At 38.9% G+C, this 21,942-nt stretch overlaps 1 protein-coding gene across 1 annotated transcript; it reads right to left on the bottom strand.

Annotated features, from left to right (window-relative positions):
- Window positions 1–700: 700 nt before the first annotated feature.
- Window positions 701–14,054, bottom strand: LOC117477027 (14-3-3 protein epsilon). Its single transcript, XM_034123730.1, has 6 exons — window positions 13,765–14,054; window positions 10,326–10,525; window positions 6,679–6,785; window positions 4,349–4,555; window positions 3,960–4,096; window positions 701–992 (listed from the first exon to the last, which is right to left on the bottom strand). The coding sequence occupies exons 1-6, from the start codon at window positions 13,826–13,828 to the stop codon at window positions 940–942; spliced, it is 768 nt and encodes a 255-aa protein (XP_033979621.1). The 5' UTR covers window positions 13,829–14,054; the 3' UTR covers window positions 701–939.
- Window positions 14,055–21,942: the final 7,888 nt, after the last annotated feature.

Genomic DNA, 21,942 nt, shown 5'->3' with positions numbered 1-21,942 from the left:
TGTAAAAGTTTGCACGCCTTTGCCCCATGTGGATACTCCCCCAAACCCCCCCCCCCCCCCCCCCCAAAACAAAAGGGCACGTTACCAAATCGCCCGTCAAATGATTCGCATGACATGTCACTAAAAACAGATAAAACACCTCCCATAACTAATAGTCAACATTATCAGTAATAAAAGTTAATTTCTGTAATTACATAAATCTCAATACATCCAGCAGACTGATCAAGATATTGAGGGGAAAGCAAAAAAAAAACAACAACATACCATAATGAATATTTCAGAACCGCTTGTACCAGGACAGAAAAACAACAACAACAACAACAACAGGGACTCTCTTCAGTCTCCTCTCTAACGGCTTCCTGTCTCAATTAAGTGCTATTTTACTCGTTTAATGAAGTAAGGACTAATATAAAAATAAAAAATAAAGAGAAAAATAAAGTTGTTAACTCTGTGGCCCTGCTGGGTCGAGGAGCTGCAGAGGGGAGGGGGGGGGGGGGGGGGGGGTGGGGGGGGAGGGGAGAGAGGAGGAGGGGGGGGGAGGGGGGAGAGGAGATGAGGAGGGTTGAGGGTCTGGAAGATGGAGGAAGGAGGAGATGAGGAGGGTTGAAGGTCTAGATGGAGGAGGAATATGGAGGAGGAATATGGAGGGTCTAGAGAGTGTGAGGGAGGGTCTGAGTTGTTGGAGGAGGTGAGGAAGAGGAGGAGGATTGAGGGTCTGGAGGAGGAAGATGAGGGAGGGTCTGAGTTGTTGGAGGAGGTGAGGAAGAGGAGGAGGATTGAGGGTCTGGAGGAGGAAGATGAGGGAGGGTCTGAGTTGTTGGAGGAGGTGAGGAAGAGGAGGAGGATTGAGGGTCTGGAGGAGGTGAGGAAGAGGAGGAGGATTGAGGGTCTGGAGGAAGATGAGGGAGGGTCTGAGTTGTTGGCTGTCGGTTGGTCGTCTCACTGAGCTTCATCCTCAACGTCCTGCAGCGCCTCTTTGTTCTGTTCTTCACCTGGAACACAACAACAACAACAACATTTCAATTATTTTTTTTATTTATGTTTATTAAAAAGGAGACATTTTATTGTTCAACCTGTACTCTACTTTTTATTAAATTAAATGATTATAATCATTTAATTTTATCATTATTTCTTGTTTTACCTAAACTATATTTAAGCAATAGCTCACGACGTGGTTCTCATGACGTGATTCTCATGACGTGGTTCTCATGACGTGGTTCTCATGACGTGGTTCTCATGACGTGATTCTCATGACGTGGTTCTCATGACGTGATTCTCATGACGTGGTTCTCATGACGTGATTCTCATGACGTGGTTCTCATGACGTGGTTCTCATGACGTGGTTCTCATGACGTGATTCTCATGACGTGGTTCTCATGACGTGGTTCTCACGACGTGATTCTCACGACGTGATTCTCACGACGTGATTCTCACGACGTGATTCTCACGACGTGGTTCTCACGACGTGATTCTCACGACGTGATTCTCACGACGTGGTTCTCACGACGTGGTTCTCATGACGTGGTTCTCACGACGTGATTCTCATGACGCGTCGGGCCGAACCACGCCCCTTAGCTGTGATATAATGAGCATATATCACGGCCTGAAGTGAGCTATTGCTTTTATAAAACGGTTACCAAGTGTGGCAATATGAAAGAAAAATACACACTCTAATTTAAATAGTTGTTATTAGTAAATAATGATGTTCAAAATAAAATAGTCCCTCTGTTGCCTTCTGCACGAAACATAGTGCGAGGTGGTTGCTATGCAACAACACTAACAACAGCCAGCGAACAGAGAGCGTTGATCCATTATTTGGCTATTTATTTACATTAATGTGTATGTTGCTGTTTATTGTGCACCCACTGAAAACCTGTCCAGCATCAGTAGCATGGCTTACGTGGTTACTTGTATAGGCTGAGGTTGTTCTAGGCTGTTGCTTGGCGTGGAGAGAATATTGCTCCACTTTCTCCGGTCCCCGAGATTCGGCTTCCAGTAGCTCTGGAGAGAGCTTTCTCACCTGTGGCCACTAACGGTCATAATTTCTCTGCTTTGTTTCAAGACCCGCATCAGAAAGCTTTTGAATGGTGGTACTTTTCCAGTTGGTCTACCTGCTCTTCACGTAGCTCTACATGTCGTCGTTTAGGTGCTCTCTGGAGATAGGCACTGCTCAATCCACTCCTCCATAGTGAGACCCACCCGGAGGTCCAAGTTAACCTTAATGTTTCCATTTTGAGCTTTGTTAGTTAGTTAGTTTCGTAACGGACGTAATGTAACAGTTGTAACGGTTGTAGCTTTTTCTCAGGAGGGATACTGACTTGTGAAAAGTAACTACAATTCTACCCATGATATACGCTCATTATATCACGGCTAAGAACCAATCAGATTGCTTGATTTGACTTGTCCGTTTTATAAGTAGAAAATATGAAATGATATGCTGAACAAAGTGCATCTGTTAATGAAATAAGCCAATCAATAAAAAGTATTACAAAAAATAAGATTATTTAATTAGACAGATAGCTGATAAAAGCTTTAAAAAAAAAAGCACTGTCTAAACTAAATGCTGCGGTGATGAAACGCCATATCATGGATTATCAAGGATTCTCTCTGAAACAGTATGGAGCTCAAAGGCTTTCTCTCTTGCCGGTTATACCACAAGGTGAGTTCCTTTTTATTTCCTGCTTCTTCACACACATGCTCTCCAGTACAGGTTAGCTCTGAGTGTTAGCGATGCTAATGTAAACACCGACCATATTACGTCCAAAACAGTCGGGCATTGTTTCTGATAGCATTGTTTCTGATAGCAACGTTTCTGATAGGGCCGTGGGTCCACATTTCAGATATTACGTCATATCGGACGCAAATCTGGATCAGCTCCGTTGTTCCCCCGTTTTTAGAGATTTGGGTACGGAGGAAAAGAGAGAGGGTTTTATTTCCTGACGCTGCGTGAGTTCCCTGACACACCGGGGACACATGTTTATGTATAAAAGACATCAAAAAGTGCATTTTGCATGATAGGTCCCCTTTAAGTACAGTTTTAAATGAAGTATAAAAGCGTTTTCGGCAGGTTACCGAGAGATGAGTGAGTTAGTTCATCCGTTAGTGTTTCTAGTCCAGATTTCAGATACAGTAATAAAGTGGCAGGCTGTGGCTCAGTGGGTAGTGCGCTGAACTTCGAATCAGGGGGTAGCAAGTTTGAGTCCCATTGCAGTCAGCATGTCGTTGTGTCCCTGAGACAATTCACCTCAAATTGCTCCTGTGGGGATTTCCCACAGTATTGAGTATGTAAGTCGCTTTGGATAAAAGCGTCTAACAAGTAGCATGTAATGTTTAGGGATGGGAACGATTAATCGAATATTCGAAATTATTCAGGTATGAGAATATGAGAATATGAGAATATGAGTTATGAATATTTTTATTGTAATTTTTTTTTTTTTTGGGTGGGGTGCCTAAGTTGATTACATATTATCAAATGGAATAATTCAATGTATACGACAGTGCCATATAGCTAAATGTGTCAGGTCTAAAGGTGTGTTTTGCTCCGCTCACCGGTCCATCACAGCAGAGCTGCAGGTTCTGATCTCTCTCTCCGAGTGAAATTACTTCACTCGCGTTTCTGTCCAAATCCATCAGAAAACCAAGTTCTGTTTTAAGCATGAAAGCTCTAGGTCTATAGCTGTCACCTGTTCAAACTGTGATCACCAGTTCAATACATTTGACAAATTCGACTTGGTTTCTATACTTATTTGAACATGTATTTATTTATTTTTCAAAATTAAAAAAATATTTCCCACATTTTTTTTTTGTTTTTTTTATAGGATATGTACATTTCGGTTAACCGTTTTTTTGGGTGTCGAATAATCGAATATACATTTGCTTTCAAATTCCCATCCCTAGTAATGTAATGTAAAGTATATTAGTAGTTATGAATGGAGCCACGTTGATACAACAGATCTCACCTTCTCCCTGCATATCTGAAGTCCATAATGTGAGGTTATCACGTAACAACTGCATGATGAGTGTGGAGTCCTTGTAGCTGTCTTCATTCAGTGTGTCCAGTTCTGTGATGGCGTCATCGAACGCAGCCTTCGCCAACCTGAGACACACACACACACACACACACACACTTCTGTTAAAGAAAAGAGCCTTTTACTCTGAAAAATACAAGCATTTCACTGTTAAACCCAGTCTTTTACTCCCGGTAGATTAAACTCAAAAAGATGGAGGCTTCTCTGACATAAGGGCTTCTTTTAAAGCGTCAGAATAACTCCTATGATCTAATTTTAGACGGTAAATCCCAGCTTATTCTTCTAGTGAATGATCCTAAAAGAGAGAGTGTGTGTATGACCTGCAGGCGCGGTCGGGGGAGTTGAGGATCTCGTAGTAGAAGACGGAGAAGTTGAGAGCGAGTCCCAGGCGGATGGGGTGCGTTGGAGGAAGCTCCAGCATGGCGAGGTCTGTTGCAGTTTTATACGCAACGAGACTGTTCTCTGCTGCCTCCTTCCTGTTGTTCCCCGTGGCAAACTCTGCCAGGTACCGGTGGTAATCTCCCTTCCTGTGGGGAGAGAGAAGAAATCAAGACATTAACTGGATGAAGGCTTAGGTCACATTCACACCGGCCTGGTTTAGTCCGGTTGAATCGAACCCTGGTGCGTTTACCCCCTTGGTGCGGTTTGTTTGGGTTGGAGACCTCTGAACTAAACAACCTGAAAGAGGTGGTCTCAGACCTCTGGAGTGAACTAAACAACCTGAAAGAGGTGGTCTCAGACCTCTGGAGTGAACAACCTGAAAGAGGTGGTCTCAGACCTCTGGAGTGAACTAAACAACCTGAAAGAGGTGGTCTCAGACCTCTGAAGTGAACAACCTGAAAGAGGTGGTCTCAGACCTCTGGAGTGAACTAAACCTGAAAGAGGTGGTCTCTTGCTAGTGAACTCTGGAGCGGTTCATCTCTGTGAACGCAGTCTGCAGCTAAACATAGGAAGCGTAGTAATTACGAGTCACAAGAATGCGGATGTCTTCTTAAAAATGCTCCGTCAACTACACATAAAAGTCAGAGCCACCTGTCGTCGGGGAAACCCCCTCCTGACTGCAGGACGTCTCTCATTATATGTGTTATCATGTCTTTTATCGCACGTTGTCTGATTTTATAATCATATGTGCCGTCCACTAGATTCTGTAGAGATGCTCTCCAGATCAACAGCAGCATGGAAATAACCTGCCGACGCTCCAAAGCTACGGTAGATTTGCGTTTTTACCCCTTAATGTCTGACTAATGGTTGAACAGCATTTCCGTGCACATGACTCGTGTTTAAAGTTTATAGTCTGTTTGAGTTTTGCCCGTGTGAACGCAAACCGAACCTTCTGAAAAATTAAACCATGTAACAAACTGTCGTCTGGTGCAAAGAAGCGGGGGCCACATACAGAAAAATAAACTCACTCGAGGTATATCGCCTCATAAGTTCAGTTATAAGTAGGGATGTCCCGATCCGATCACGTGATCGGGGATCGGGAGAAAAAAATCGGGGATCGGATTTTTTTTTTTTTTTTATAAAATATTTTTATACATTTTATTTAATGTTACAAAACAAAAATGACCATGTTCACGTCTTGAAGTCATCCTGAGGCCTTAGTTTTGGGTTAAAATTACACAACATCATGTATGTGTTGCTTCTTTTGGGCTTGTTTTCATAGACCTGGTTGCTTATTTCTCTCAAATCTGGCAACAGAGTGGGCGCAGTGTCTAATAGTAGCAGTAAGCTAACGAGAGGCTACGTTCAGCTGGTGACTCGGGAGTCGGGACAGAGAAAATGTCAGGAGTTTGGAAGTATTATAAAATTGAAAGCGAAGGCAGTGTAACAGCCAGATGCAATGTTTGCAAGGCGGAGGTTCCGCGTGGTGGAAAGAACAGAGCTACGTTCAACACGACCAATCTAATACGAACACCAACAACAACACGAGGAGTACACAGCGGCCACTCAGGTAACGGCACTGAAACAACCGACACTTTCAGAGACTTTTAAAAAGGAAAGAGAAACTGCCCCAGAACAGTGAAAAGGCCAAAAAAATAACAGCCAAGATAGCTGAATTCATCGCGTTGGATGACCAGCCGTTATCTGTTACCTTTTTTTTCTCTTAATGCATTGCATAAAGATCGGATCGGGAAAAATCGGTATCGGCAGATTGTCAAAATCAAATGATCGGAATCGGATCGGGAGCAAAAAAAGGTGATCGGGACATCCCTAGTTATAAGTTAGCTAAATCAATCAAATGTAGGCACAAGAAGCTTGGGACTGTTGGCAGCTCATCCCTCAGAGTGATTATAATAAGGAGAAATATGAAGGGTGTATTTCAAGCTTGTTATGTAAATAAGTCATTGGGCTTTTTTCTTATCAACTAAGATTTGTTAGAAAATGTTTCCAACTTGAATTGACTGAATTTATTTGAAAAGTGATCTTATTAAAACACGTGAATACTACTATTATATTTAAGAAATACATTATAAGACAAGCACAAGTTTCATTTGTGGGCCGTATTACATTATACTTTTTTAATTTGCTGAGGGCCGATTCAAAATGGGCCGCAGTTTGGACACCCCTGGTCTATCCTTCTTCATTTGCGGGACCCTGTATCTCTGATGTTTAAGGTGACAATGAATATTCCCCGTTTCCTTCGACTCACATTTTGTTGTAGAAGACCTTGGACTCTCCCATGACGGCCGAGGGGAGCAGGTGTCGCTCCAGAGCGTCCAGGATGTCTCCACAGATATCCTTCAGCTCCTTTTCAACCTGCACACACACACACACACACACACACACACACACACACACACACACACACACACACACACACACACACACACACACACACACACACACACACACACACACACACACACACACACACACACACACACACACACACACACACACACACACACACACACACACAACACACACACACACACACACACACACACACACACACACACACACACACACACACACACACACACACACACACACACACACACACACACACACACACACACACACACACACACACACACACACACACACGACTTGTTTGGTATACTGTACAGTGGTGTTTCTAGAAAGATATAGTCTGAGGTGATACTGTGTCTCTGAGAACATGACACTCGTATACAAGATGTCTCCTGACGTAAACAACAACGTGACGTAAACAACAACGTGACGTCAGAGCTCCGTAAAAACAAAGCTGTCTCTGCCGTCTGACGCTCTGTTTGATTCTCATTTTTCTGGAGGAATTATACAGTTTTTGACGAACAGAAATATTGTTTTCTGTTCGTCACTTTAACATTTTTAGCTCGCCAAGCAAATCCAAAATGTACACACAAAAATCATCAATCATAGCGAACTCTATCTACTTACTACAACTCTATATCTATCTAACACCCCTCCTCCCCCCTCCCCCCACAATGAATATCGACCAATCACGTTCTTGCTTGATTTGCGGGACCAGTGTTGCAGTGGGGAAGTAAAGCAATGTGGAGCGGCACCTCACCGCTTCATAAGGAGTGTGACCTTTCCTTCAGGCAGAACCTACACAACACATCAGCCCCATTGAGCAGCCGAGTCCTGCCAGCCTGTACAGCACACGAGGGCCAGAGTGTTACTGTGTGTGCTGCAACTTGCATATATATTTATTGCACTTGAAGCACACATACACAGTGTGTCCCCCACTTTTCAAAATCCCGTTTGTGTCCCCCCCACTTTACAAATATGTTTTATTATGGGAGGCGTGTGGCGCAGTGAACTAGTGCGTTGGTGTTGGGATCAGGGGAGCACAGGTTCAAACCCCACTGCAGTCAGCATGTCGTTGTGTCCCTGAGACACTTCACCCCAAAGTGCTCCTGTGGGGATTGTCCACAGTATTGTGTATGTAAGTCGCTTTGGATAAAAGCGTCTAACAAGTAACATGTCATGTAATGTAATTTTTTTTTTTTTAACGCAAGCTGTTTTCGCCACGGAGGAGCACACAGCCTCTCTGTGTGTGTGTGTGTGTGTGTGTGTGTGGCACGAGCGCATTTTGTGTGTGTGTGAGCGAGACACAGAGAGAGAGAGAGAGAGAGAGAGAGAGAGAATATAAATATATAAAATAAATAAGAAATACCAGTGTTTCCCCTATCATTGTCTTGGCATTTTTTTTTTTGTAATACATATATATATATATATATATATCACCAAATTGCAACTAATCTACCTACTGTCACTTTTCACATTGAACATGTGCTCTTTTCTTAAATAAACTAAACACTGTCACTTTAAGTTGTGAGTTTAGTGTTTTTGACCCTAAGAAACACCGATGCATTAATCAATAACAAATCCACAGCTCCTCTCTCTGCTCCAGAGGATTTACAAAAAATATATCCCCCCCCCCCCCCCGCCCCCCCCCAAAGCAGTAAACCTAGGGGAAACACTGAATACAGTTTAAAAGGGCAGTGATTAGTAAAATCAGCATAAATAGAAAGAAAGAATGCTAACTAGGAAACATCAGATCAGAATAAACCAGTTTGAATGATTTGTTATTGGTTGTGATCATATTCTAAAGAGGTTTGGATTATTGAAAGTATCCAGCTCTCTTTCATCTGAGTGTTGAGAGCTGTTTCCATACATTCATGTTGTGCTCAAAGTGCTCCAGATGCTTTTCACTTAGACATTTAAAGAAAATGTTCCCCCCACATATAATAATGTTAAAATGTGCTAAATATATAGACTGCAAAAGCAAACAACAGAGGGGTAAAAGTGGCTCACGACTTGTTTTACTTCTTGAAAGTAGCTCTCACCCTAAAAAAGGTTGGAGACCCCTACTCTAAAGCAACTCCTCGTGTGAAACCAGGCGTCTGCTCTCCTCGTGGGACTCGAGGAACCACAAAGAAATGAAAGTGCCACGGCAGGATTTAATCCCATTAGCTCATTGACTGCAGCCCCCCCCCCTCCTCCCCCCCCTCTCTCTGACGCAAAGTGGCCCCTCCCAGAATAATGGGCCGATCCAATTTCTTTCATAAAACAAGGAGAGGAGGATTTACTACGATGACTCAGATGCAGTTTGTCCACGAGCTGAATGCAGTACATTTACTGTAATGAACATTTTGAGGTGATACTTTTTATTTCAACATGTATATTTTTCTATTATTCTTATTGCTGTTTTATTTCTATTTTGAGATGTTTACATTTTAGAATTGTTTATTTCTACTCTTTTAATTTCTCGTATGTGAAATGCTTTGTTTTGATGTTGCTGCAACGCAAACATGTCCCGATCAATAAAGCACATCTTATCTGATCTTAATTCACAGCCAAGTATTGTATATTTACTTCACTCTCAGTGCGCCCTCAAACCAAAATGCAGATGTTCCCCGTAAAGTGATGCCAGAAAACAATATTTCTGTTCCTCAAAAACATTATAATTTCTCCAGAAATATGAAAATCAGACTTGTATAAAATATATATATTTCTACCGTTTGCCTGTAGTCCTGGATCATCTTGATGACAAATGACAAATGACCATATATGGCTCGACAGGAAGTGACATCATGAGGGTTTTACCGACACTGCACAGTATGGTATTAAAATTAAGTAACATATCTTAAACTTGACGAACATAAGAAATAACATAAATAAATATTAGAAATAATTAAAAATATAGTAAAATATTGCAGTATTTACATAGAAATATAATGGAAGAAGAAGAAGGAATAAAATATGGAATAATATTTGGCAGTAATACAAAAAAGAAAACAGATATTGTACATTGTGTGCATTAATACAGGAAGTGACGTGCTGTTTTCTTGTGTTACCGACAGTCCATTATGGTATTACAATTATTCAGTATAATATCAGAAATACAACTTAAAGAACACTATTATCACCACAAATATGAGATTGAGATTAATTTGTAAGAATTGTGTTAAAATAACTAGTTTTAATGTTAATGTTAAATGTTGTTGCTGTCAACAAAATAATTTACTCATTCACTCAAACGGAAAATAAGCTACATACATTTATATTTAGTATTGTAATGAAGGAATTAATGAAAATGAAAATGATAGGTATGATGTAAATATGTGTATTTATCCTTTTTGACATGTTAGTTATGTTGTGTTCTTGGTTTGATCAAATGGGAAGTTGCACCAAATGATTTGATGCAATTAGCCGACATAAAAGGCCTCAAATTGGAAGTACTGTCTGGGCTGTCTTTTTCGGTTAGGTCGGAGATCTTGGGCTTAAAAAGGTTGGTGCTCTACAGGAAGTGACATGCTGCTTTGATGTATTCTTGTGTTTTCTTACCGTTTGCCTGTAGTCCTGGATCATCTTGAGTTTCTCCTCTCCGCCCTTGTTCTCCTCCCGCTGCTCGATGCTGCTGATTATCCTCCAGGAGGCTCTTCGGGCCCCGATCACGTTCTTGTAGGCGACCGATAATAAGTTCCTCTCCTCGACTGTGAGCTCCACGTTCATCCCCGCCACGTTCTTCATCGACACCACCATCTCTGCTCAGAAAACACATGAGAATAACTATTAAAATCATGTTTTATAATCAGCGTTACATCGATAGAGAGCACCTAACAGCCAGAAACAGAACAAGATCAGAATCTGTTTTATTACCAAGTAGGTTTACACATACCAGGAATTTGCTGTAAAGTAACTAAGTACATTTATCAAAGTACTGTTCTTAAGTACAATTTAGAGATACTTGTAACTTACTTGAGTATTTCCATTTGATGCTACTGTGTACTTCTACTCCACTACATGAATTTAATCCCTTTAGTTACTTCACAGATGTGGATGAATGATGTGAAATATAATCAAGTGTTAAATCAGACTTTAGTTCCACCTGGAGTAAATCCACAAGCTACCCTGCAGTATACAAAGTCATTCAGACTAGCTGCACCTTTACCAGCTTTGAGAACACTTTCATGATCAATCATTATAAAACATATCATATATATTATTATGAAATGGACCAATCTGCACAATCACTACTTTTACTGTCGCTACTTGAACTATATTTTGATGATAATACTTTTCTACTTTGACTTGAGGAACATTTTGAATGCAGGACTTTTACTGTAACAGAGTATTCCTACACTCTGGTACTTCTACTTTTACTCAAGTACAAGATCTGAGTACTTCTACTTTTACTCAAGTACAAGGTCTGAGTACTTCTACTTTTACTCAAGTACAAGATCTGAGTACTTCTACTTTTACTCATGTACAAGATCTGAGTACTTCTACTTTTACTCAAGTACAAGATCTGAGTACTTCTACTTTTACTCAAGTACAAGATCTGAGTACTTCTACTTTTACTCAAGAACAAGATCTGAGTACTTCTACTTTTACTCAAGTACAAGACCTGAGTACTTCTACTTTTACTCAAGTACACGATCTGAGTACTTAATATAATATAATATTGGGAGGGATGAAACCCTCTTTAATGGTCTCACATGCAGAGCACACAGTGAAATGGGTCCTCTGCATTTAACCCATCCTAGTACCAGGAGTCTAGTACTAGGAGAACTTGTACTTTTACTCAAGTACAAGATCTGAGTACTTCTACTTTTACTCAATACATGATGTGAGTACTTCTACTTTTACTCAAGTAAAGCTTTATAATAATTACTACTGGCTGCTGTCTCTTAGACAATTAAACGTCTGTAAATAATGTGTAATATATACTTCCACTTGTAATACTATCACCTGGCTGCTGTCTCACATCTGCTACTGGATTTGTATTTTTGTAAATCAGAATTCCAGCACACGTTAGTAATAAAAACATAAAATGAAGACATATAAGTACACAACCATGGCTAAAGAAATTAGAAGCCGCAATTTAAAAGTGATATAAATACCACATTCAAATTGTAAATTGTGTTTTTGTACTTTTATCTTTATTAAATATATTTTGGGTTAGTCCTTAATGCACGCTTTTAAAATCGTGTGCCACTGTTATTATGTTTATGATTTGTTTCCCACATCGTACCAGGGCTATACCAAAAAACAAAATACTTAAACGTTTAAATCTGGACTAGATGATTGCAAACACACAAAACTAAATATGTGTTTATTATGTCTAAACAAACATCTAACTGCTCCAATTTATAATATTTCTTTCATAATTGATTAATTATTTTCTAGATTTTTGGTTTGGTCTGACAGTAATAATCAAAATATATCCAAACCAGTGTCTCAAAGTCCAACTGGATATCTCTAAATGTCTTTTGTTGGCAGCCCATAACCTAGAAACATTCACTTTTATTTATACTTTTAGAGAAAAGCAGGAAATCTCCACATTTGAAGACCTGAAAACAGATGAAATATTGCATAAACCAACCTAATGCCCAGCTCTACTGTAGTCCCTAGTGACATTTGAATAGAAAACGTTGTCAAATGTGGCCGGAGTAATACAAAACAATAAAATAATGACAAATAAGTACACAACCATGGCTACAGAAAACGAGTAGCAGCTATTTAAAATAACTAAGTGACATAAATAACATATTAAAATTGTAAATTGTGTGATTTCTACTTTTATCTTAATTAATATTATGAATATACGATGTGTGGGACGATTCTGACATATATAATACTTTACAGTTAAGAGGATATATATTTTACACTACTTGAACACCGCAGAATCAGTTTTAGTTGGTTAAAAAATAATAAGATTAAACACGTATTAACAGTATGAATAGAAATAGAAATAAAGTGAGTTAAATTCTGATCCGGAGAATGTACATTTATACAGATATGTGTGCACGGTTATATATACATTTAGGCATGGTTCTTAATTAATATTAATCTCTTTATTTTTGCGGTTACCATGTCAATTGGGATGAATGAAGGTATTCTGATTCTGATTGTGAAGAACAAGAACAATTTATATTTGTATGCATGCTTATGAATTAATATTATGAATATACAATGTTAATTAGGACAAATCAATGTATTGTAATTCTGATTCTGGCTGCTTTCTCACAACTGGTACTGGATTTTTGTAAATTGTAAATCTACCTTATTATTTAATATTGTATGCATGTTTCTTAATTAATACTATGAATATACAGTGTTAATTTCCCCCCTGTGGGACCAATACATGTATTCTCATTCTGACACACTCAGTTTCTAATATGTAAGAGTTAAGAGGATATATCTTCTACATTACTATTTTAAATTGAGTATTTTCTAATGTTATCTTTAATATGTCATGCATGCTTCTGAATTAATATGAATATACAGCTATCTTTGGCTCTTTACTTTTGCTGTAACCATGCAAATTGGGACGAATACATGTTTTCTGGTTCAGAAGAACAACACCTTATATTATAACCTCTAGTATGTAATGCTTCTTGAGTAATATTATGTATAAACAATGTCAATCTAGAGCTATTCTGATTGTGATTCTGCTCAATGGTGCAAAAAGGGAGGAACTCCTGACAGCTCACTCCGCCATTTTGTTGTGGCCCCCTCCGCTAACGTTAACCACCGTCTGTTAGCTTGTTTATTTTTACCTCTAAAATAAAAACAACAACAACAACACAACCGTTACGACACCTTTCTTTTGTTTAAACGGCTGTCAGTTGAGGGGAAGAAAAAAAAACACGTTGCTAGGTAACAGTAGCTTCGTTAGCCGTACACCTAGCTACGTTAGCCACCTAGCAGCTAATCGAGAAGCTAACTAAGCTCCGTGAACATGTCCCGTTTTCAAGCCGAGAATGAGACACCTTCTTACCGTCATATCGCTCCGCCTGCTCGGCAAGCTTCGCCTGGTAAACCATGTCCTCTCGCTCTCCCATCGTGTGTGTTGAGTGGCAACGGGACGAGTATTCAGTGGTTAAAAATCTCGGAGGGTGTGTGTGTATGTATGTGTGTGTATGTGTGTGTGTCAGGTCTATCGGTACTTCCTCAGAAATGAACCGGGTCGATGAGTCGGTGTTTCCGCCCCACCGGCAGCGATGTGTGCTGGGATGGAGAGTAAAGATGGCGACCAGGTTTCATCCGAGCTGCACTAAACCAAATGCACATGAATCACTGAGCAACCTCCCACTGCACTTTTTATTTTTTAATACAGTTATCACAATCTCAGCAAGGTTATCAAGAGGAACAGACACCAAATACACCTTTTGAGTTAGCTGATGTAGTTTTTTAATTCTTGTATTATTTTTGTTCCTGTGATTTCCCTATAAATCCTTTAAAATATATTGTTTTAACAAACTCAAAGCTGCATTTAGTGTGTGTTTACTTTTTAATACAGTTATCAGAATCACAGCAAGCTTATCAAGAGGAACAGACACTAAATACACCTTTTGAGTTTGCTGATGTAGTGTTTTAATTATTGTTTAATTTTTGTTCATGTGAGTTCACTAATAATAATAATAATAATAATAATAATAATAATAATAATAATAATAATTTTAATTTATATAGCGTCTTTCATTAACCCAAGGTCGCTTAACAAGAAACATATAAGGACCTAACAATAAGACATAAGACAGGGCAGAAATGGAAGTGTTACATTGCAGGGTGGGGGGGGGAAGTGAGTTATTGTTGGAAGGCTTTGTTGAACAGATGAGTTTTCAGGGTTGATTTGAAGATGTTCAGAGAAGGGGCATTACGGATTTCAGCAGGGAGGGAGTTCCAGAGGATGGGGGCAGCAGGCAGCGACACTGAAGGCACGGTCCCCGAAGGTGCGGAGGCGTGAATGGGGAATGGAGAGCAGGCCGGAGTCTGAGGATCGAAGGGTGCGGGACGGGATGTATGGGTGGAGGAGATCTGTGAGGTACTGAGGGGAGAGGGCATGGAGGGACTTGTAGGTGACGAGGAGGAGTTTGTAGGTGATGCGGGACTTGACCGGGAGCCAGTGGAGGTTGAAGAGAGTGGGGGTGATGTGCAGCCAGGGCTTGGTGCGTCTGAGAACCCTGGCAGTTGAGTTCTGGATGTACTGGAGCCTGTTCAGGGTTTTGCTGGGAACCCCGGACAGGAGTCCGTTGCAGTAGTCCAGGCGGGAGGTAATGAAACAATGAATGAGCTTCTCTGCAACAGAGTCGGAGAGTGATGGCCAGAGTCTGGATATGTTTCTGAGGTGGAAGAAGGCTGATTTTGACACTGACTTGATGTGGTTCTGAAATGAAAGGGTTGAATCCAATACAACGCCAAGGTTGCGGACCTGAGGGGATGGTGAGATGATGGAACCGTTGATGTTGAGAAGCAGATCTCCAACCTTACCGAGCAGTGCCTTGGGGGCCACAACCATGAGCTCAGTTTTATTACTGTTAAGTTTGAGTAGGTTGGTGGTCATCCAGGTTTTAATTTCATGGAGGCAGTTGATTAGTGACTGAGGGGAGAGATGGGCAGAGGGTTTTGTGCTGATGTACAGTTGGGTGTCGTCGGCGTAGGAGTGGAAACAGAGACCATGGCTGCGGATGATATCACCAATCGGAAGGATGTATATTGTGAATAGAAGGGGACCGAGCACCGAGCCTTGGGGGACTCCATGATTGACGGAAGCACAGGGGGAGCTGCAGCCAGCGTGTGTGACAAACTGTGTCCGGTCAGAGAGGTATGAGTGGAAGAAGGAGAGGGCGGAGTCAGTGAGGCCAAGGAGTTCAGACAGGCGGGTGAGGAGGATATTATGGGAGATGGTGTCAAAGGCTGCAGAGAGGTCTAGGAGAATTAGTAACTATGATAAGTGTTTATGTTGTAATAACGTAATACATTTCATTTGTGTAAACAGTTATCTCAATCTCAGCAAGCTTATAGAAAGGAAGAGACACTAATTACACCTTTTGAGTTTGTAATGTGGTGTTTTTTTGTCTGTTTGTATTTTCATGTGATTTCTCTTTATTTTTTGTGGTAATACTGTTTAATATATTGTTATGACAATTAATCTTTTGTACTAACAACAAATGATTACATTATTAAGATGTGATTTCAATTAAACATGTTTTAATAAGATAAGATGTACTTTATTGATTCCAATTTGGGAAATGTTTGCGTTGCAGCAGCATAAAAAGACAAGATTGTACTTACGTAGAGTACTTGCGTATATGTTACTTCCCACCTCTGGAAAATGTTTACTGATATAAGATACGTTTACAATGTGTTAGACGTTCAAAGGTATCATGGCATGTTTCAAATTATCACGGTATATAACGTGAAAATGCTTTATTACAGATATTTATGATTTTTCATTTATTTTGATCATCAATATGTCAAACAATGCTTTTAGAAAAATATCATAGCATGTGTTTTCACTGAGAATAGAAACAAACCATATTTAATTGCAGTTTTCTTGCTGGCTGCAGGATACAGTACGTAGCTTTTAGCACGCTGATGCACATTCTGATGAACTTGTCTGTGGACATTCCTACAGCAGATGGACACGACCCAACTTCTAATAACCCAGGGTCACATGGATGGAAATAAATACTGCAGCGTGAATGAAAAAGTTATTCAGAGCCTCCAGACTCCATTGACAAAAACTGTAATTTAACATTTGCAGAACATGAGAGTTTCTCCTCTGCCTCAATGTTGTGTTATTTTGTGACTTTAGTGATTAAAACCTTTATTTTGGATTCACCAAAATAACACAACGTTTCTAACAGTACAAGGCAGCTGTAAACAAGTCACTTTTCTGGGTTGAATTACAGTTTTTTTGTCAATGGAGTCTGATGGCTTTAAAGAGAGGATATAATGCCTTTAGTTCTCCACCTTAAAAGACTCTTGCAGGTAATGGGGTGAAGATATTCTAAATATAGCGTACACTTAAACTGATATTGATTTTATAGCCGTCTAAAAAACATCAGTACAGCAGTAAATTCATTAGCTTCCTGTTGAAGGCAATACACTGACTATAGAGAAGTACCCTAAACAAAGACCACTTTAAAACATCCAAACCAGAGGTGGGAAGTAACCAAGTACATTTACCCAAGTACTGTACTTAAGTACAATATGGAAGTACTTATATTTACTGCTACTTTGTACTTCTACTCCACTACATTTATTTAGTTACTTTACAGATGTGGATGAATGATGTGAAATATAACCAAGTGTTAAATCAGACTTTAGTTCCACCTGGAGTAAATTATTAACTATATTTTGATGATAATACTTTTCTACTTTCACTTGAGGAACATTTTGAATGCAGGACTTTTACTGTAACAGAGTATTCCTACACTCGGGTACTTCTACTTTTACTCAAGTACAAGACCTGAGTACTTCTACTTTTACTCAAGTACAAGAGCTGAGTATTTCTACTTTTACTGAAGTACAAGATCTGAGTACTTCTACTTTTACTCAAGTAAAAGATCTGAGTACTTCTACTTTTACTCAAGTACAAGATCTGAGTACTTCTACTTTTACTCAAGAACAAGACCTGAGTACTTCTACTTTTACTCAAGTACAAGATCTGAGTACTTCTACTTTTACTCAAGTACAAGATCTGAGTACTTCTACTTTTACTCAAGTACAAGATCTGAGTACTTCTACTTTTACTCAAGTATAAGATCTGAGTACTTCTACTTTTATTCAAGTACAAGATCTGAGTACTTCTACTTTTACTCAAGAACAAGACCTGAGTACTTCTACTTTTACTCAAGTACAAGATCTGAGTACTTCTACTTTTACTCAAGTACAAGATCTGAGTACTTCTACTTTTACTCAAGTACAATAGATCCGAGTACTTCTACTGAAGTACATGATCTAAATACTTCTCCCTCTGATCCAAAGCATCTTATCTTTTCACACCAACAGAATCAAAGCATTAAACAGTTCATTTGTCATGGGGGTGACTTTATTTACTAGTATATTAACACATTACATGCTACAGAAAATAAAAAGGTAATTTCAATTGTCTTGAAAGAATATAGTGTTATAATAAAATGGCACATTTTGATATTAACACAATTTCCACTGGCATTTGGCCATCCTTCCCTCTTTGAAGGAAAGGAATGACTTCGTGCAGGGCGACTGAAATAATAAAAATACTTCTTGGTGGTTTTATTGGCAATTAATAGGATAGTGATTTATGAAGTTAAACACCTGCTGTGTGCAGAGAGAGGGGTACAGAAGCGTGATCTGATCATAAATGCAGATTAAAATGGACTGTGTCAAAAGCCAGATCCGTCCAAGAAGTCAACACAAATATATTTTAAATAGTAAGTATTGGAGGATTGGAAGAATGCAAACTTACAAATAAAAAGTGAAATCAGGGAAGAGTTTGTAAAAGATAAAGCTATGAGATCATGGACACTAATGTGTGGGAGGATTAGAGGATACCCTTAAAAAAATGAGGAGATATAATGCAAACTCAGTGTAGAGAAGGGTCAAATATTCATATTTCATCCCCTTTGATCAGCACATGTTGTTATAGTGCCATCTAGAGGTGACAGGAGTATTGCACCATGACATCTTACACTCCTCAATTAACCTTTAAAAGCTCAAATAAAGACTTTTACAAAAGGTCTAAACTGCACCAGTCTGCATTCTGATAAACGAGGGGGATTGTGAGGTGTCAACAAATGGATTTTAAAATGTCAAACAGTGGAGGCGTGTGGCGCAGTGGGTCACAGGTTCAAACCCCACTGCAGTCAGCATGTCGTTGTGTCCCTGAGACACTTCACCCCAAATTGCTCCTGTGGGGATTGTCCACAGTATTGAGTATGTAAGTCGCTTTGGATAAAAGCGTCTAACAAGTGACATGTCATGTAAAAAAACATGGAATCTGGAGTACAACGTATATACCTATTTGGCCGAGTTATTAGTGATAAAGACATGGCTGAAAAAAAAAGAAAATGTCAGCTTGTCCATCATAAATAGGGCTGCAAAAATCAGTAAATTGACAGAATGAAGTATTTTTTAAATGCAAAATGTGCCTCTCATATGCAGGTGTTTGCTGTGTTTCTCTGTTTTATTCCATTAATTGAATATATTTGGGTTTTTGTCTCACTAATCAAGACTTGTGAAACACTGAGATGGACATTTTCCTCCTAGTTTTCTGAATTTACAGACCAGTTAATAATAATCTTCCTCGTTGCAGCCCTTATCATAAATGAACAAGCCTTTGAATAAGTGGAAAAAGCACAAAGGATGATTAATGAGAAAGATTAAAAAGCAAAATAAAAACAATATTTCTTATTTCTTGGGACACGTCTGACAGGATGAACAGAAGGAAGTCAGTTCATTCTGCTTTGAAGAAAAACTACTAACATAACAAAAAGAATATTTTAGCATGTAATGATAATCACATAGTACATCATTTCACAACATTAGGTTCTTTTTTTCTTACAAAAGACTACTTGGTGGTTGGAGGTGACTCGAGGACGTTGAGGAGACGTTGAATGTAGTGTTTGTTTTTAGTTTTATCTCCAAAAGCCACACGAAGCCACTTCCAGCTGCTGGTCTCCTCTCAGTTTGTTTAATTCTCCTTTTCGGTCCATCTGCTGCTTTTTGGAGGAAAAGTGTTCATTTCCAAAAGCAGAATATTCCCCAGTGTGTCGCGCCGGAAAATAATAACGTGCTCCTCCTTGTAGACACCAGACATGTTCAGTAAAGCGGCAACATATGGAGAGATTTAGCTGTGAGAGTGAAGAGTGTCCAAATCATTACTGGAAAGATCACTTCAGATTAAATCAGATCTAACGCTGTTTTCACACCAAAAGTAAGCACTTTTTTGACTTAATTCCCTCCTTTTAATTGTGTTAGCTGTGATTTGGCCTTTAATGTGTTGAATTGAGACAGTTTCTTATCCTTAACTGTTAACTTGTATTTTACTCTTGAGTTTCTATTTGGAGATGTTTCTATTCTGTGTATTTTCTACCTAGGGCCGTGCAATTAATCGTATTTTAATCGCAATTACGATTTTGGCCTGCCACAATTACAAAAACAACATAATCGAAAAAAACAATTATTTTGCTTTGCTAGGTTGTGACAGTGCAACATATTTGGTCTAATTTATTTTGGTCTCATTTATTTGTATTTATCATATTTATATATGTTTAGTAGCTTGTTGAAGTGCGCTCCAAAATATTTGTTGATCTTGTTTATTGGTATTTATTATTTTGATATTATTTATTTAAATGTATCATTTATTTAATTAATTTTTTTGTATTGGTTTTTCAGTTGAATTATACGTTCAGGGTAATCAACAGTTAAAAAGATACTGTTCAAATTATTATTTGTATTTGTTTTAAAGTTCAATAAATGGATTTTTTCAAAGTCAATGAATAATCGTATTTAATAATCGTGATATCAATTATTGACCCAAATAATCGTGATTATGATTTTTGCCATAATCGCACAGCCCTATTTTCTACCTTCTTCCACATTCCCTACATTAAGATCAATAAAGTCAATCTTATATTAAGGCGTTTGTGTTTATTGATGTCGCTAATTTTTAACTACAGCTGTATGAACCCCCAAAATATACTTTTTTTTTTGTTGCTTTGTGGCGCTGAACAGTTTACCAATTATAAATGAAGTCATGATTGTTGAGGCTGAGATCAAATCAAAGAATCTAAAAACAAATCTGTGTTCAAATGTTTGCCTTATTTGACCCAGGGTATTTTAGCTTATTCACATTTCTTTGTAGAGCTGAATTAATCTGATTTACGACAGCTTTTCTGAACCCCAAATGAACATTTAGCTCCAATTTAAGCGCTGCCGAAATAACTACATCATGATGCTGATTTGTAAAAAGTCTGTATCATGCTTTGTCAGATCTGTCTGCAGGGCGACAAACAAAAACAACATTAAAATCGCTTGTTTTCTGAATGGAGTTTGGTGCGATCACGGCTATGCTAACGGTGTAGCTTCTCCTTCAAATATCACTATAACTGAATCTTAATTGGCCAAAAAACAAACATTTTTACACAGATTTTCTCCAATAGATGCCGGATATTCTCGTCTTTGTATGTCATTGTTTTGTGATTTGTTTGTTAGAGAGCAAGTTGCTTTGGGTTTGGTGTGAACACAACATTAGGCAGACAATATTCCTGTGTTAAATGTTGTCAGTAATCAAATAACACCACTCTGTTTTAGGATAATGCTGCATTCATGTCCTAGAAGCTAAACGTTAGACACACACTGTTAAAAACTAGACCTTTAACCTCAACAAAGGCAGAGGGGTCAGTCCAGATGTGGAGAATCATATTTGGGAATTCGCTCTTTCTTTGCCGAGTTAAGAAAAGAAGATCAATCAATTCATGTTTATATAGTAGATATAAAAGCAGGCTAGGGTTAGCTTAGCATAAAGCCGGAGAATTTGGGGTTAACAGTTAGTGTATTGTGTAAATTCACCGAGAGCTAGGCTAGCATTTCCCCCTGCTTCAAGTCATTATGCTAAGCTACAATACACACAGAGCAGTGTAGATCTTCTTGGTTTTGACCTCTTGGCAAGAAAACTGCATATTTGAGGTTATCTTTAATGCAGAAATGTCTGTTTTCAGCCTCTCAAATATGGAGGTTTACTACTTTTCTCTGTTTATATCAAATTAAAGTGAATATCTTTTGGTTTTGACATCACCTTTAAGATACTAGAATGCACGTTTTTCACTCATTTCTGACATTTTATAAATTAAACGATTAATTCCTTCGCAGTTGCAGCCCTAAAACGTATTTCTTAAAAGTGTCAAACTATTGCTTTAAACACAGTTTGTAAAAAAACAAACGACGCAGAAACAACAAGAAAAACACTTAAAAACTGTGTTGTTTCACCATTTGACATGAATGCAGCATGAGTGATTCTCCAGAACTACGACCAGCTATCAGCGTCTCCCACACAGGAAGAGGAAGTGGTTTGACTCCCTTTATCTCAGAGGGGGGTCTTCATGGTGTCATAATCCACGGAGAAGAACTTCAGTTTAAAGTCGGAGCAGATGGAGGAGATTAGGATTATTCTTCAGGTGTGTTTCAA

This window comes from Trematomus bernacchii, unplaced genomic scaffold (assembly GCF_902827165.1).
Source record: "Trematomus bernacchii unplaced genomic scaffold, fTreBer1.1, whole genome shotgun sequence".
Classification (NCBI taxonomy): domain Eukaryota; kingdom Metazoa; phylum Chordata; class Actinopteri; order Perciformes; family Nototheniidae; genus Trematomus; species Trematomus bernacchii.
The sequence above is the reverse complement of the archived record's forward strand: the minus strand, read 5'-3'. Positions and strand labels throughout refer to the sequence as shown.

Excerpts from the sequence above, each read along its gene's own strand:
- LOC117477027 (XM_034123730.1), bottom strand. The coding sequence starts at position 13,828 with ATGGGAGAGCGAGAGGACATGGTTTACCAGGCGAAGCTTGCCGAGCAG. Across the intron at positions 10,526-13,764 it reads GCAGGCGGAGCGATATGACG|AGATGGTGGTGTCGATGAAG; the intron begins GTAAGAAGGTGT and ends TTTTCTGAGCAG. Across the intron at positions 6,786-10,325 it reads TCCAGGACTACAGGCAAACG|GTTGAAAAGGAGCTGAAGGA; the intron begins GTAAGAAAACAC and ends GTGTGTGTGCAG.